Below are 16,796 nucleotides of genomic sequence, written 5' to 3'. Positions count from 1 at the left end.
GACTTTAACAGATAGTTAAATTAATTATTTTTTATATGTACGTCTAAATACAGTTAAAACTTTTACCAAGACTTCCGTATCCGTTTATTACCTTCTATTGTTGTCCTTTATTCTGAGACAAATTGACCATCAAGTCAAAGAAAGTGCGCTGCTTTGCACACACAGGATTTTTTTTTTAGGTTTTTTTTTTTCTGGGGATGTCGCTAACAACTCCCAGTTCATAGTACCACTAATACAAGGGCTTTCCTCGTTGGGCAACAGCCTCACACACCATTGTGTTTACTCATTTTTAATGACAATCTATCACATTTTTCAATTAAATTATTTTATTGTCTGTTCACTCAGCTTCCTGTTTTAAGACTTTGAAAGTTCAGAAAGTCTTTACAGTTGAGGTATTACACTGACATCACGATCAGCCAACCAATAACAATCCAAAATGAATGCCAGAATTTGTTTCCCTGTGTTATATAACCCTTGTTCACACGCTGACTTCCCACCCGTCTTTGGATTAATGTGGCCTACAGGGCAAAGTGAGCCTTGTTTTCCACTCCTTTTTTTCCAGCTAACCTGATCACATCAGGTTGACTGACTCTTTGAGCTCCTAGTATGACTCAGCAGCATTACTGCACACTTCTATTCTGAGAAGAAAAGAACAAATGGGAACAAACAACATCAAATCAACGTGCCTATCGTAGCATGAGCTGCATGCTGTGAAGGAAACAAGCCTGTTAGGAACTCCGCAGGGATGCAGACAGATCGGGACAATAGAACCGCACGTGTAAACTCATAAGGAAACGTAGAAGTGTAGGTGTGAAATCATATGTTAGAGATATAACCTTACCGTACAGTAGAGTGAGCTAAATCTGCTTTTCTTTTTACTGTAGATGTGACTTTTATGAAGCTCACAGCTCTAGTCAATCCCCCTACTCTCTGAATATATGGAGGCAGTATAGGACAAATGTATGTCTGGGCCTGGTGCCAATAATACCCAAGAGTGAGATTAAGTCAAACGTAAAATGTCTTCAACTCCTAATTGACCCTCGTTTAGAATGATTTATAGCTCCTCTCCATGGGTGAGACCAAATCATTTAACATGAGCAAACCATTCTCTGCCCCCTCAAGGCAAAACACACCCACGACACTGCATAAAGGGAGAATCACGGACCTTGTTCCCCAGTAAATAAAGACAGCAGCATATTTTACCCTTGCCGTCTCCCTTAAAACGCAGTGTGACAAACGATGACATGTTATCACCATTTAGATGGAAATGAGGTAGTACCAAGGTGAAAGATGCATATCAAGTGCTTTCCAGGAGGACTTTAACCTCTCGTTCTTCAATACAAGTCGTATGGTGGGGTGAACGCCGGTCAGAGGCTTTTACCTGCTCCCAGGCGAAGATGTGCTGGTTGAAGTAAAACTGGATCTGCTCGTTGGCGATGTTGATGCAGAGCTGCTCGAAGGAGTTCTTCTTGAAGTTCTCGAAACCAAAGATGTCCAGGATGCCGATGTTCAGGCCCTTGTCCTCCTCTCTGGAGGCGACACGTTTGGGAAAGTCAGCTCATTTGAATGCAGTTTTGACTTTGAGAATGATGTAAAATGTACAGTCTACACTTTGTTATCCATGCAGACTTTCTCAGACGACCCCATTCTGCATTCACGACAGCCGAACACGACACACTATCCTGCTCCTGATCTCACCCCAGGTTGCTATCGGGTCTCAGCAGCGCGTTGATGCGGTTCACGATCCAGCTGAAGAGGCGGCCGTAGAGTGCCTTGGCCATGGCGTCCCTCACCTCCCCCGCCTTCTCCACCGTGTTGGGCCTGACGATCGTCTCCCCTCGGGCCACAACACAGTGGGAGGTCAGGGCTTCCTGGAGCTCATCTGAGCGGATGCACAGCAGGGACGCCACTGAGGAGACAGAAGATAAGGAATGGGACCAAAGTTCATATTTATAAGGTAGGATGAGTGCAGGGAGAGCAAATGTTGAACCTCAACACTCATACTTTCTTGCTTTTCTGAATTATGAAAATATTGAACCAAAGGAAGACTTTACACATGTGTCTTTATGATGTTACTGTAATGCTGTTTATGTAGAGAAGTTTTAAAGGGATTGTGAAGAGTGAGAGTGCATCAGAGGAATTTCAGAGTCCTGTGTGGTTTAATATTATCATCTAAAGAACCTCTCTCTCTCTCTCTCTCTCTCTCCTCTCTCTCTCTCTCTCCTCTCACCGTTCTCCAGGACAGAAATGTTGGAGATGATGCTCTTGTCCGTTTGATGCTCCGAGGCAACCGGAGAAAACTCAATATCACCAGAGTTGAGGATGGCAGCCAGAGTGCTGTAAACGCTGCCCAGCTCCTGCAAAAATGACAGACAGCTATTCAATTTAGAAAAAGCTAGAAGCTAAGGACACAGTATGAGATTACTTTAATATCAAACGTCTTCAGGTTCATCTTACAGCTCTCTGTACTGACCAAGATAGAAAATTTAAGAGGTACAGTTGTGCTTTTATACTGTTTAATATTTTTTTATATCCCAGCACTGAGAGTCAATCATCAGTTCCAAAACTTAATAATAAATGCACAGAGTCAGGGTGAAGTTATTGTAGGTGTCACATAAGCTTGCTTAAATCTTTTCTAGCACCCTTTTCCTAAAATGTGTAGATAAATGGACAGATATAAGGAGTATATTATTGATAAATTCTGCACATTTATTTTTCCTTTTTTTCCTGTTCTATACCCTCAGATTCAAAACATTTTAACATAGCACTTTTGAAAAACAAGGGTTTGTTAAGTATCTTCAGATACAAACTTGTGAACAAAGCAAAATGAACCAAACACTAATAAAAAATAAATATGCACCAATATAAATCAGTTCAAGCACTTCACCATAGCGGTCTGTTGTACTTCATTTGGCCGATAAGATCTTTTAGAAAGAGAGAGATTTTTTTTATTTTCTGTCACATCCACAGTGGATTCTTTAAAAACTTAAAAACAGCTTGTGAGCTAGTATGAGCCACGTTATGACTTAAAGCTTCAGAGGAAAAGAGCTTGGCTAAATAAAAATGATGTGTTTGATAGTGGAAAAAAAGGTTTAAGAGGTCAAAAGGTGATCCCTCGCATCAGCAACAAAAGATTTGCAAGAATAAAGAAGACTAATGCCAGCGGTCATCTGAGGAATACATTTCAATATCTGTCAACCAGCAAGTCTTACAAAAGCATTTTGATATCCGAAAATAAAAATAAAATAAGCACGCCCCAAAGATCCTGTCCTTACACAATCCTCGATTTTATGTAAGATAAGAAGTAGGTTGTTCCTCCAGTACTGCCAAGTGATTACAGGATAAGTACTATTGACGTGAGGATCCCAGAGGCAATCAGTGCTTTGGGCCTCATTAGCCTTCACACTGCCAGCAGCTGACTGCCTACATGCGCCCGTACTGTAGCTTCATGCTTCATCACGTGCCATACAGTGGACACGAGGAACTACATCTGCTCTCATTTTAAAGCTTATTTTGTGTTTTAAGCGCTTTCTGATTAGTGTCATACTGCAGTCTACATGCTGTCTCTTAGTTGTGCACAGATTTTCTTACTTCTATCAAAAAAGAGAGAGAGAGAGAGAGAGAGAGAGAGAGAGAGAGAGAGAGAGAGAGAGAGAGAGAGAGAGTGTGTCTGCATGAGCGCTAGGATGAAGGTTATGCTGTAAAAGCTTGAGGGAAGGCCACTCACAGCTTTGTTCCCAGTAATTAATGCAGTTTGTACCTCCAGGGTGAATCCAATGACTTTGAAACACTGCTCCACCGCATCAAACTGCTCCTTGTAGAAGCTGTTGCTCACTATGTCAGGTCCAAGTTTAATGTGGTCATTACACAAATACCTGCAGATGAAAGAGGAAACACAAAGATCAGGGGCGGATGTCCCGGGAGGCAGGAGGTTTGCCGCGTGAGCGGACAATAACTGTGTTCAAGAGAAAAGAGCAGGGGGTGTCAAACCTACTTAGGTGTTTTGCTGTCGGAGAGTTTGTAGTGGGCGAGTTTCTTCCTGTCAGCGAGGCCGGCGTAAATGTAATAGAAGATGTGGAAGTTCCTCTCCCCACTGTGGAAACACACAAAGACACAGTTTGGGATTTTAAGGTTTGACACAAATTCAAGAAGAAGAATTGAACAATTTTACCCCTGAAGCACAGGGTAGCAGTTTACTTCCTGTTGCACTCCGCCCCAATTATCTTCCAATTGGTCGTAACAAAGAAAATTGTATGGGTTGACAAATTATCAGTGGTTAAAGAAGAAGTTTAAAGCTATATTTATCGCTATTGTGCATGTATCTGTTAGATTTCCGACTTGTGTAATATAACCCTTTACTACATTTATATTAGATTTAGTGTCTCCACGGTCCTCAGTCAGTGAAAACACTGGTATAATGTTAGACACTGAAAATACTTATAAGGATGAAAGCTTGGGAAACTGAGCTTAGTCCTTTAAATATTCTGCAATCAAAATGTTCCTGAAATCAAACTTATTTTTGGATTCTAAAAAAGCTATTTCTTTGTAAACCTCCAGCATTCGATGTCTTATAACAAGCTCAGGGAAAGTGCAGCTACACACAATGTTTGAGACAAACAAACCCTCTGACCCTGACTGTCTGTTTTCGAGCAAATTACTCGAGTCTGCCTTTGAAGTTCCACTAAGGATATCTGCAAGACACCAATCTTTGATCACGCAGGAAATAAAGCCAGCCCCTCCACTTGACCCGCTCCGCTCCCCAGACACACGATAAGAAGTGAAGACGGATTGAGTGGAGTGCAGGTTGGAGGCAAATATCACCAGTTTCAGATGTGGAAGTGAAAGTGAAAAAGAAGAAAGACAGAATCCATTACACACTGATCCCTGGCCAGCAGGCGGAAAAGTGACCTTCTAGGACACGTAATTTAAATTTATATGGATGTTTTTGTCAAATGAAGGTCATGACAGAAAGAAGTGTCATGGGGGTTGCTTCCTTTAGACAAAAAAAAAAAGAAAAGGGAGGCAGGATGTGATACTTACACAGCTTGGTGGATGACTCTGGATTTCTCCAACAGGTACTCAGATATCTGCGCTCCGACCACAGTTCCTCCACAGGTGAACTTCATCTCCAGGTACTTTCCAAAGCGGCTGGAGTTGTCGTTGATGACGGTGCAGGCGTTCCCAAAAGCCTCGACTAAGCTGTTGACCAGCAGGATCTTCTCTTGGAGCGTCCGGTTATTGGCCTGAAAATAAAAACAAAAAATGATTGTTGCAGTGTAATTACGCCGGGGGAACGACATGCTGGATAGATGCTACAGGTCAGATTCGATCCCAGGACCCCCACTTGAAGGCTATAGCCTGCATATAAGAGGTGTGTGCACTAACCACTAGGCTACCATCCTCCCAGAAATTTCCATCATGTGCCCTTTTAACTCGTGTTATACTCCTCAAAAGTGACACTGTCATTTCTAATTTCCTTCCTCCGCTTGTAGAAAATGCAAGAAGTAAATTGACACTGAACTTTCTTCCACTCGATCAAGCTGTAAATCATCACCGGCATCAGCTGGAGCGCCAAACAGACTGCGTAGAGGATTTTGAAATTGCTTTGACGGGGCATTTCAACATATTGATTTTCTGAATTTAGTTGGCTGGAGGTGCACAGGTGGCAGGCGAAGATACACACAGCTCAACACTGTAGTTCTTTTAGTCTCAAACACTTCCATACAAAAATGATTTTTATTATTTTTTTTATCACCCTGTCAGTCAAAGATTTCATTTACCTTCTAAACCTGACAGTTAAGTAAAGGATAATGCCCCCCCAGGTGCCCGTTAGAAGCAATAAATTCCTAATAATGGACACCTAGTTGGGCATTACTCTGCTGATACTGTACCATGCATACTTGCTCCCTCTAAAAAAAGGACGATCAACATCATGAACATTGCAATGATGATAACCTTAAGTCACAATTATCCGAACACCTGAAGGTTTGACATATTTTCTTTTGCTTTTGTTTTTTTTGACAGCAAAGTCTGCTCACTTTATTTCCTTACGTTAAAATCGCCTTCAGTATACCTGCGAGAGACCTTTGTGTTCTTTGTAGAGAATAAAAAGCTAATCATGTGACACTTAATGACACTTAGTGACTCACCTTCCCAAGAACAGTCAGCTGCTGCACCAACAGATGAGCGCTCTCTGTTTTCCCAGCTCCACTTTCTCCACTGATCACAACACACTGTACACAAACAGGTACAGAGGATAATGAATGTAGAGGTTATAAACTGAATAACACTAGACAAGAAAGCTCATAAACTAGTACATCTTAGTTCAACAAACAGCAAAACAGCATCACAACAACTTGACTTAAAAAAAAAAGTAGATTAAATGACCTGGTCTGCGTTGTACGACACCATGGACTGGTAGGCGATATCAGCTACAGCGAAGATGTGTGGAGGGTTAGCAGAACGCTTAGCCCCGATGTATATCTTAGTATACTATGAAGAGAAGAAAAGGTTGAGAATTAAAAGACATATTTAAATATACGTGTGACTGCAAGACACAAAATTAAATGTTATAGAATAAAACAAAACATGTATTTAAAGGTTGTTTTTTTTTTTACTTTACACTGCTTGCCATAAGACATTGTGCCCAAACACACATTAAGATTCTGCTGGATGGTAGGAATGAAAAATGTCTGCTAACTTGAGGCAAGAAAAGCATAATGATTGATTGAAAACAAAGTCATTGAGGTATGGCAGAGGAAGAGAAACAGGTGCAGTGTGTGTGTGTGTGAGGAAGGCGAGGCTAAATGGGATGCATCCAACTGAAGAACTGCAGAGGCTCTAATGAGACGTGCTGGGCTACTTTCAGTGCATTATTGACCCAATGTAAAGGCACAGGTGCATAAAAAAGAAAAACAGAGAAATCCATAAGTCCACAGACCTGAGGAGTGTATATCTCCATCTTATGGAAAGGGTTGACTGCGATGAGGATGTCTCCAACGTACGTGTAAATCTGATCTCTTCCATAGCGGCTCTGAAGCTGCTCTGTGACTGTGTTCTGAAAAAAGAAACATGCATGATCCACTAAAGAGTCACACAAAAGGCTTCCTGAACAAATTAACACTTCAATGATTGTCAGGGGTGCATGATGGGAGGAAAACAAGCGGTACTTTAGCGTGCGTCCGGCGTCAAGTCAAGGCCTGTGGCGCCTGTTACGTCAATGTATTATCTCCATTTCATATGGTGATTAATTCTCCCGTCTTCTCGCCGCCAGGACAGGTACATCAACAACAGCAGGGGCGGCTCTGCCTCGCTCATACCAACAGAGCCCGTTGTTTTGAAAGATGGCTGGAAATATCCGCTGGCAACTGAGACTGATCGTATCATTCAACACACCAGTGCAGCGCTCGGATTTGATAAATTGCTCTTCATGTTATTTGTGTGAGGAGTGTTGCGACGGATTTCTCACCGTAGTCGCACAACAGACCACAGGAGTGATCGGGTAAATTGATGCAGGGCGTTCTAGTTAACAGTGCCGTATATAAAAGAAATTACATCCTTTTTTTTGTGTGTTCAACAGAGCGTGGCTGCATTTGATGAGCAAGCTTATTTCCAAGATTTTGTACCCAGAAATGTTTCCACAATAAACACTCAAATGGTTTTGATGAATCTAATAGATAGCTTCAAGAATGATCACTGTTATATTCCTCAGCATATGAGGTTTGCTCAATTTCTCAGATATGTGAATTGTGATGTACACATGTTCCTATTTCTGAACAGCTGTTTAAGTAAATTGTATTTATAAGCTAAATAATCAACTTTGGACCTTAGCTTTAAAACTCTCTGCTGAAGAGAATTGTTTAACAAAATTAAAAACGCCAGAGAAGCAACAGAATTTACCTTTCTGACCTTTTGAGTATTTAAATGGCTTTGCCAAAGATACTTTCAAACTGTCAAATGTCTTTAAAATAATGTACTGTGTAAAAAAGCTATCTTCCTGACTGTTACGATGCACTTTATATGCACCTAACATTGGAAAAGAATCTTTAATATGCACCATAAATCTGCTGCTGCCCATCATTTAGTATTTAGGACACACTTCATCATCTTTGCTTATGGCTGCTTTTTCAATGTTTTTTCATGTATTGCATTTAGCCATTGTGTGCAGGACACTTGATAGAGTCAGACATCGATGAGGAAGTGGGGACTGACATGCGGGGAAAGGAGCCACAGGTCGGATTTGATCCCCGGGCCGTCCACCCAGAGGACCACAGCCTCCGTACATGGCACGCACACTAACCACTAGGCTACCCACGGCCACACTATTTAACATATTATTAGAATTATTGCTTACTGGATGAGATTTCTAAAGTTATTACATTACATTAGATGTCACACTCTCTCACCTCATCTAGAACTTCGAGGGTGGCGAGGTCGTCCACCTCGTCCGGGTCACTCTGCGTCTTCATGTGGCTTCCTCTTTTAGTGTGCATGCGCTCATGCCTAGACTCACAACAGACACAATCAGGTCTCTCGCCGAGCAAAGCAAACACTGTTTATACTCTACACGACAATGACAGCCTATATACTCTGTGCACATACTGTAGCAGTGCATGATGTTTGCTGAGGCAAATTGAAACATCTCTTCACTTAGAAGAGCCCAACAGTGTGTCAATACAATCAAAGTTTCAACTGGATACAGATCTAAATGTTCACTCTTCAGGGTCTGGATGCTAAACAGTAATGTTAAAGGAAACATGGAAACCATCTGTATGCGGTTTCATCTCTTGAACAAAACTCCTCTTAGAGAAAATGGTGTAAATTTCATCTCGTGAAGAAAATTAGAAACGTTCTTATTTGTCTGCTCTCCTTATAGAAACAATAATCTTACAATGCTCAAAAATACAACAACAGATCAAATCATCAATAACAACACTCATTTACATGCTCATTACTGTGGTAGCAAAACTGTACAAAAGCTTCATCCTTTTAAATATTCCCTCCAACAAGTATGACTTTTGACATTTGAGGAAAATATCCACAGAATTTGAAACACTGGCTTAAGAAATATCAAATCATCATCATTTCAGCAAACTGTGCTTGAAATTACTGCACGATGTTTTAGCATTAAAGGCCACATGTTTCCTTGTTATAAAAGCAAGGTGGTGTGCATCAGAGTCTAATGCTTCTTCCCATAATGCAAAGTCCGAAAAGCTTCATTACATAAGATTACCGAGTGAATGATGGTGGTTTCTCCAACCATGATTGCATTTAACCTCTGCTAATACTCTACGTATCTGCAGGTTTTTGATAAACACTGGTGTGGTTTGGAGCTCAAGAACTGCTGGGGTGAGTCAACAGTAGACTTCATAATACTACAGTTTTAAATGGCAGCAGGATACAGATTCTACGATCGTTAATAGACTGGTTTTATGTCGCCCTTTTCTACAGCTCATTCATCCAAAAGAAAAGATTAGTTAAACACAGAGGTAATGCGACAACAAACTGTATCATAAGAGAGGCGACAATGTGAGTAAGGGCAGGATAAAAGCGTGTGAACAATCTAAAATCAGCCCATGTAGTCGATTGCAAACACATGTTCGATCACAACTACAGCAAGGGTTCTGAGGGCGCTAAAAACAAGCCAATAATAATCTACTCCTACAGTTTCATAAAGGTCATATATGCATTTGTTACCTGTCATTACTGTCTCTGCGTCTGTCTGTCTTTCCATGATGGCTTAAACGACAGAAATAGGATTAACATTTCATGACTGCATGGGTAACACACACTTTTTCCGGGGGCCGACATTTTGACTCATACTGTGCAGCCAGCGCCCCTGAAGGAAGCCGGAGCAAGGATTGAGCTGTTGTTTATGTGAGGGGTGACAGGGCTTGTAAAACATCCAGCAAGCAGGGTAATTTGGATTATACTGACTGCAAAAGTTAAGCTGCAGCCTTCCATATGAAACCCAGTGACGGGGAGGCTTGCAGACTGTACGTTTTTTTGGGTTTTTTTTTAAACAACATCTATCAAACACTTTATGGTGTGTGAGTATCCTGCTGGGCAAAAAAAAAGAAAAGAAAAAAAAGAAAAGGCAGCACGACATGTAGAAACGTGAGATTTTAGAATGGAGACGTGCAGAAATGAAGTTCAGACAGTACCTTGTTTTTTCAATGGCTCCTATTTGTTGGTTGAGATCAATGAGCTCAATCAATTGCTTCTGCAGGATTTTCTCTCTGCCGACAATCTGTTTGATGAACACGTGCTGCAGCAGGTCTAGCACATTTGGTCTCAGCTCAAAGTCCTTAATAAGACATCTGTAGACGAGACAAAAGGGCATTGAATGTGTTGTTTTATATTCATATTCAAAGTGTGCCTACTTTCTGTTTCATTCACAGGGGGGAAGGAGGGGGGGGGGGGGGGGGGGGGGGCCCTGAGCATCCACACTCACTTGCAGATGAAGTCATTAAAGTCGTCTGACCAGAGCTCGGGCTGGTGGAGAGTCGGAGCAGGATTTCTGTTAGAGGAAAGAAAAATAAATGGAAAGATAAGATGAGATGAGATTTACGCAGGCTGCGGCGGAGAACAAAAGGCCGAGGCAAAGAGTGGAACTGGTGGAATGAAATCTTAACTATTCATCATCAGAGACATCCAGAGGTGTTTCTGCAGGAGGAAGGAGTAACAAACTCTCCACGTGTGCAGCTGTGTGGTGTTGAGACAGACAAATTTGATGGCTTTGAAGTAAAAGTCAGAAAAGTTAAATATGAAACCAGATCTTCAAATCCTAAAGTTTCTCCTACAAAGAAATGCTGCTCCGGGGTCAAGCCGAGAGGCCTCACTAATGTCCTACAACTGAGCTAATTTGCTGTAAATTCTTGTTCTGCTTTAAGTACCTTCTTACAAGAGTGTTCCTGGCAAGTGGGTAGGAAAGTCAATGCCGTCTGCTAATGCATCGTAGCCTTTTACCCATTGGCTCTGACAGCGATAAATTGTCCTAATGAGAGGGCATACATCTTCTGTTTATCACACAACACAACCAATAAGCAGAACAGACATTTTATTTGGCGTCTGCTCTGCTAATGCTGTGTTTATTAAAGTGTTTTTCTTATCTAGAAGGCAAACAGGGTCGCATGAGCTATTTAAATGAGACCTCATGAGAGGTTTTAATTCTCAGGATGGAAATATGAGGTCGTATTTTCAATTCGCTATCCTGTTTATGCCTTGCTTACTTAGGTCGACTTTGTATTTATCCACTGTGTTTTTGCAGTAGTTTGAATATGCAAGGGTAATTCATATCTTCTCTTTTGCACATTATGGCGGATAAAAGCTTTAAGTCCTTGCACTTGAGCATAATTAGGAGAGCACTTGTAATCTTTCACCTGCTTGAGAGTGATTCTTAGAGCAGGGATTTGACTTATGCATTCTGTCATCCCAATCCCTCCCAGTCTAATTCTGTTTCTGTCCTTAAAGAGAAAGACAGAAAAAGATGGAACATCCCAAAATATGTTTGTGTAAATGCATTTGAATGCTTCTGCTTGTCTTCCCTTTTTTGTTTGGGGTTGAGGTTTATTTGTGGATTGCCAATAGAAGCTGTTATCATTATATTATGTTATAAATGTATTATGAAAACATAGACATACTGTACTAGAGCTGTAATTTTGAGCTGGATACTGTGTAGATGGTTATGAAGATTTGTTTGATTTTGGTTTTAAAAAAATGGGTTGAATTGTGTACAACTAACCAACTTCTATTTGGTTATCAGACTCCACAACCTACTAGTTTCAAATTCTGTCAAACGTAAAGATAAAAAATCCAAGATAACTAGATAATTTAAATATAATATATAACTGGACAACTACATGATGAATGGACAAATGTGGCTGAAGGAAAGTAGGTTAAGGAACCCTGGGCAGTGAGAGGAGGACACAGAGGAGTGTGAGCAGACAGCCTGAAGCTCTGGCTGCAGCAGTCACATAGATTGTGAGGAAGCTGTGTGATGGCTCCTGGGGAGCGCGACCCCCAGAGCAAACACACAGGACATCGGTGACAGGAGCAGGAGCAGCCTTTGTGTGTGTGTGTGTGTGTGTGTGTGTGTGTGTGTGTGTGTGTGTGTGTGTGTGTGTGTGTGTGTGTGTGTGTGTGTGTTTCAGAGCAGTGATGGACAAAGTGCTGTGCTGTGGCGATGACAGGCACGATAAGTGCTTATGCAGCTCTCACACTTGTATCAGGACATGATAAACAATTACTTTTCACCTTCAGCCCACAATACATTCAGATGAAGAAATAAAAGGGTGGTTGTGCTCTCAGCCTCCCACTGTAGGACTAAAGGGATCAGAGCCAGGAGGGGAGGGGTCTATGGATAAACCCCTGCGAGCTGGAAAAAGCCATTTGAAATGAAAAGACTGTACTTTGTATGAAGACAGTGCGTGTGTGTGTGTGTGTGTGTGTGTGTGTGTGTGTGTGTGTGTGTGTGTGTGTGTGTGTGGTGTATAGACAGTAAAATCACTGCTTTAAGGTCGAGGAGATGGCTTTTCTTGAATCCTGTACAACCACTGCATTTCCCTGTCTTCATTTTCTGACAGTCTGCATCGGTGCAGTGAATAAAAAATCAACCAGTTTTAGCTCTACTGTTGTAGGTCGTGTCCTCAAAGTAATGAAGGCCTTCACAAAATAGCAAGAAATTATTAAGTTTTGAGTTTAGCCATCAGCAAAGGTTGAATAAAACAACAAGATATTCTTAGATCCCATGTTGGCAGGAGGTACTGATGCCGGCTCTCTGGTCAAAGGGTCCGGTTGTCACTTCCTTGCTGTGGTTGTCCAGGCAAGACAAACTGATAACTATTTAAGTTTGTGGCAAGGCGACACGCCTAGCTCCCAGACGCCCGCCCTACTTGCTGCGATACAGCACCAGGCACTCAAACATTAGAACAAACCTAAACTGACAGAGGAGCAGCCCTGTGATGATGATAGATGGCTGTGTAGGTGTGACAGACGCTCACCTGGGTATTTTGAAAAGGGCTCTCATTGGGTGGAGGTCAGACAGAGGTGGGTCTCCATCTCCCAGCTCTATGGCGGTGATGCCGAGCGACCACACATCGCAGCGAGCGTCATAGGTCGAGTCGAGCTGCTGCTCACACGCTATTACCTACAGCGGCCAGAGGGTGAGAGAACAACTAAATGAAAACAAGACACGACACAGTAATTGAAACTTCAGTCTGAGGTGAAAATTGTGAAGTACAGACAAAGCCCCCGAGTCACGCTAACCACCTCCTCTGGTCACATGTTTTTTAATAATTATGAGTCTTTCAATCAAAAGAGCTCTCCGCAAGGTTTATTAACCCGAACAATATACCACCTTTTTGTTTCATTGGTCTGTGTCGCTCTGTATCCCATCACAGTTTGCAATACACAAAGAATGTCGGCAAATTTTCAATCGTGTAAGGTCGTAGAGAAAATAAATCTTTGGCCCTATTTCTTCAGCAAGTAGACAGTTCCCAAGCGTTGTGTGTGGATCTGATATTTTTTCAGGTAGCACACACACTACAGAGACAAATATTGCACAAGAGCAAAATGTTATGATAAAAATATTGTCTGAACATAATCAAAGTGTTGAAGCCAAGGCTCAGTCCCATCTTCATCTGCTGTTGGCAAAATATTACCCGCATACACAACTCAGACACACAGTCTATCATCTACGTCCTTAGGGCAACATGGTACCCAATCAACAAAATGAATCATCAGTGAGTGGGAGGCATGGCCACACAAACATACACGCTCACCACTGTAGTCAAATGTCTGAAATCAATACATTTTGAATCCCCAATAGGCATGCACATATGTACACAGACAAAATCATTAAAGATCACCAATAAAACATCCTGTACCAGAAACACACAAACAAAAACACTTCTCCATGAAACACTAATCACAGAGGCTCATTCTTCTGGTTCACCTCTTCATGAAGGAACACAAATAATAACTGCAATATGTAACTTTTAGACGTAGCATTTTAAAGTGGTACTGCAGTCCATATTCAAAACAAATTGTAGAGAGTCGTCTCCCCCGCCCCCTCCCACCTAGAGCGCCCACGCAGGTTGTCATGTCGCGGACACTGAAGCTTCAGTGTTTAGCCTGCTCTGCATCTGTCTTGAAATATTTCTGCGTTCTAATCGCTCTCCTTTTTTCCAAAAGCATCTCCAATATTGATCCTAGTTTGACCACGTTTCTGCTTATGGAGCTTATTAGTAAAACGCTGAGGCTTTTTAGGTCGTGTAGAATCAGTTATATCTGAACCAGTGTGCTTGCCCACTTCCATCACCTGTTGGTTTTCTGAGATATCCGGTCTCATGTCGGGCAAACCAAAGGGGGTCCAAAACAGCCAAGTTGAGGTGCCTTTTATGCTGCCTGCTGTCTCTGGTCAAAACAAATACTAACTATTCTGCAAACTTAGGAGAACATACTGGCTGCTGCGTTGTTGTCAGAGAAGCCAGCACTTCAACACAGCATGTTTCCTTAATGTCTGATGATTTAGTAAGGCCACTTTATGATTTAATTCAGTAGATATCTTACATACTAAAGCAGCTCTCAGGAAGACTATTTTGCAACAAAAACTAGAACGATCAAAATGTCTCAGAAAATGCCAAATATGGTGCCTAATGAAATCCCAAATTATAGTCAGTAATAATAATAAAAAAATAGATTTTCCAACATGAAAAACATTAAAACAACTTACCCATCAACAATAAGTAACCATATCTTCTTTAGAAAGTGGGTCAGACTGTCAGTGTCCACCTGACCTACTTGTAGTCAATATAGTCCTTTATGGAGAAACTCTCTAAAAAGTTATCAAAAATATATTTTTTTCTTTTTATCAGAATACTGTAGATCCTGGTTGCTCCGTCCTAACCACCATACGGCTTCATCTTACGATTTACTGGTTTTCCTCCCTGGCTGCGCTCTTTCTTAGAACATTGTTGATTAAACAAATGTTAAACAAATCAGATTAAAATATCTGAGGAGCGACAGTGATGGTCACGAAATGTATATTATAATGAATGATTTGCACTGCATGCAAACCTCATGTAAAGATCTTTGTTTTGGCCCTCTGAGTTGCTTCCTTTGCAAAGGCTAAAGCAGGGGACGGCACACATGTCGAGATGAAATCCATTTAAAGTGTAGTGTAGGTGCAGCGCTTACAATGTGTAACTGTAGCAAATCTTATCTCGGTGAGGTGAAGTGTGGAGAGGGGTGCTTATTATGGGATGCCTCTTTGTGTTCAGGTTTTTCTGAGGAGTTGTAAGTTCAGCTCAGTGAATGATAAAATTAAATGTGCTTGTTTTATCCCCTCAAACGTGCCAGCTCCTGCTTCACCTGTTCTCCTACAATTCCAATTAGCTCTCATTTTGCAGAAGGAGCTGCTGAACCGTCTTCACAACTCATCATTTCACTTCACCATCACGGTGTCAGATAAAGTAGATTTGTGTCCCCAAGTCACGAGATCCTTATAATGTCTTTATGTCATTGGTGTGGCACATGTTAGTTTTTACCACGACTCAACATAATCAACAGAAGCCTGGGATATAAAACTCGCAAAAAATGCAGGAACTGCTTAGTATCAAAAAGCCTACTTAACTCATTTTGAGTTCATGAAATGCTTTGTATACACTGCTTTACCAGGCCTTTGGTCAGAAATACATTAGCTCAACCCTGCATAGTATTAAATACCAATGTGATCAGAATTAATCAACATTAAAATATCTGTGAATGGCAAAAAGAAAATATGATTAATGCAAAGCTAATAAAGCTCGTGGCCCAACAGCATGATAAGCCTACACCACTGATGTAGGATTGCTATTGCCATAGCTATCTGGATTTTTTTTATTTATTCCATGTATTCATCTGCCTTGGCTAATCAGGGGCCTACATCACCCACAATGCATTGTTTGTGCAAAGAAATCAGCCACCTCCTGTTCTACTTCATAGCTGAGGTGTAAATCTGTGCATCTGGATCTGCAACTGCTTCCAACTGTAAGACTGAAGCATGAAAACACGTGATGTCAAACTCAAAAATAAGCAAAAATTAATTTTTAATTATGCAACACAGACAAAAGTTACAATAACCATTAGCAGGTATTAAAGATCCCTAATGTGAATATATACAGTAGGCACTGCTTGCTCACTGTGTTATAATAAAACAGGGGAAAAGATGAAGGCTGCCCATTCCATTTTTTCATGCACATTGTATCAGTGTTATCTATCTGATGATTACAAACAGTGGCCCATTGGGATCTGCTCCAGGCTAATGTAGTGGAAAGAGACGAGGCTGTGGGGGCGTTAATAGCCTGGTTTGACTTTACCTCGGGAGCCATCCAGAAGGGAGTTCCCACAGAGGTGTTCCTCCTTAGGCGGGTATTTGTCAGCTGGGCAGAAACACCTGCGGGGAACAGAATACACACTTTAGACATTTCAGCCTCGCTCTCAGAACTCAGTGGAGACAGTTCACACGATCGGAGTAACTTCTTAGACATGCGTTTAATTTTTCTTCCCAGAAATGGAACTGGATAGTGAAAGTGATGATCTGTGACAAGGAACAGTGAACAGTTAACAGCTGGATGCTGCTTCACAGATATGGAGCTGAGGAGATCTTAGATCTTATTTGTATCAGACTGATAACGCTGTGACTATAGTGACAAAGAGGAAAAAAACAAACGCACATGCATGGCTCACATGCACACACAGCCAATAAGCTGCTGTATTTTCCAAACTGATTGATTGCTTTGAATTACACACACACA

At 41.4% G+C, this 16,796-nt stretch overlaps 1 protein-coding gene across 1 annotated transcript in view; it reads right to left on the bottom strand.

Moving 5' to 3' along the window:
* The window catches only part of myo3a (myosin IIIA), a 56,791-nt gene that overhangs the window by 19,242 nt on the left and 20,753 nt on the right, over positions 1–16,796 (bottom strand). Inside the window, exons 6-20 of the mRNA XM_065949075.1 lie at positions 16,359–16,435; positions 13,002–13,147; positions 10,454–10,519; positions 10,164–10,319; positions 9,697–9,738; positions 8,406–8,502; positions 6,941–7,057; positions 6,388–6,492; positions 6,150–6,233; positions 5,041–5,243; positions 3,995–4,093; positions 3,761–3,875; positions 2,231–2,357; positions 1,699–1,909; positions 1,382–1,529 (exon numbers count right to left, since the gene is read on the bottom strand). Of these exons, the coding sequence (XP_065805147.1) occupies positions 1,382–1,529; positions 1,699–1,909; positions 2,231–2,357; positions 3,761–3,875; positions 3,995–4,093; positions 5,041–5,243; positions 6,150–6,233; positions 6,388–6,492; positions 6,941–7,057; positions 8,406–8,502; positions 9,697–9,738; positions 10,164–10,319; positions 10,454–10,519; positions 13,002–13,147; positions 16,359–16,435 (1,793 nt within the window). The remainder of the gene's footprint in view (positions 1–1,381; positions 1,530–1,698; positions 1,910–2,230; positions 2,358–3,760; positions 3,876–3,994; positions 4,094–5,040; positions 5,244–6,149; positions 6,234–6,387; positions 6,493–6,940; positions 7,058–8,405; positions 8,503–9,696; positions 9,739–10,163; positions 10,320–10,453; positions 10,520–13,001; positions 13,148–16,358; positions 16,436–16,796) is intronic.

This window comes from Labrus bergylta, chromosome 20, assembly GCF_963930695.1.
Source record: "Labrus bergylta chromosome 20, fLabBer1.1, whole genome shotgun sequence".
Lineage (NCBI taxonomy): Eukaryota > Metazoa > Chordata > Actinopteri > Labriformes > Labridae > Labrus > Labrus bergylta.
The sequence above is the reverse complement of the archived record's forward strand: the minus strand, read 5'-3'. Positions and strand labels throughout refer to the sequence as shown.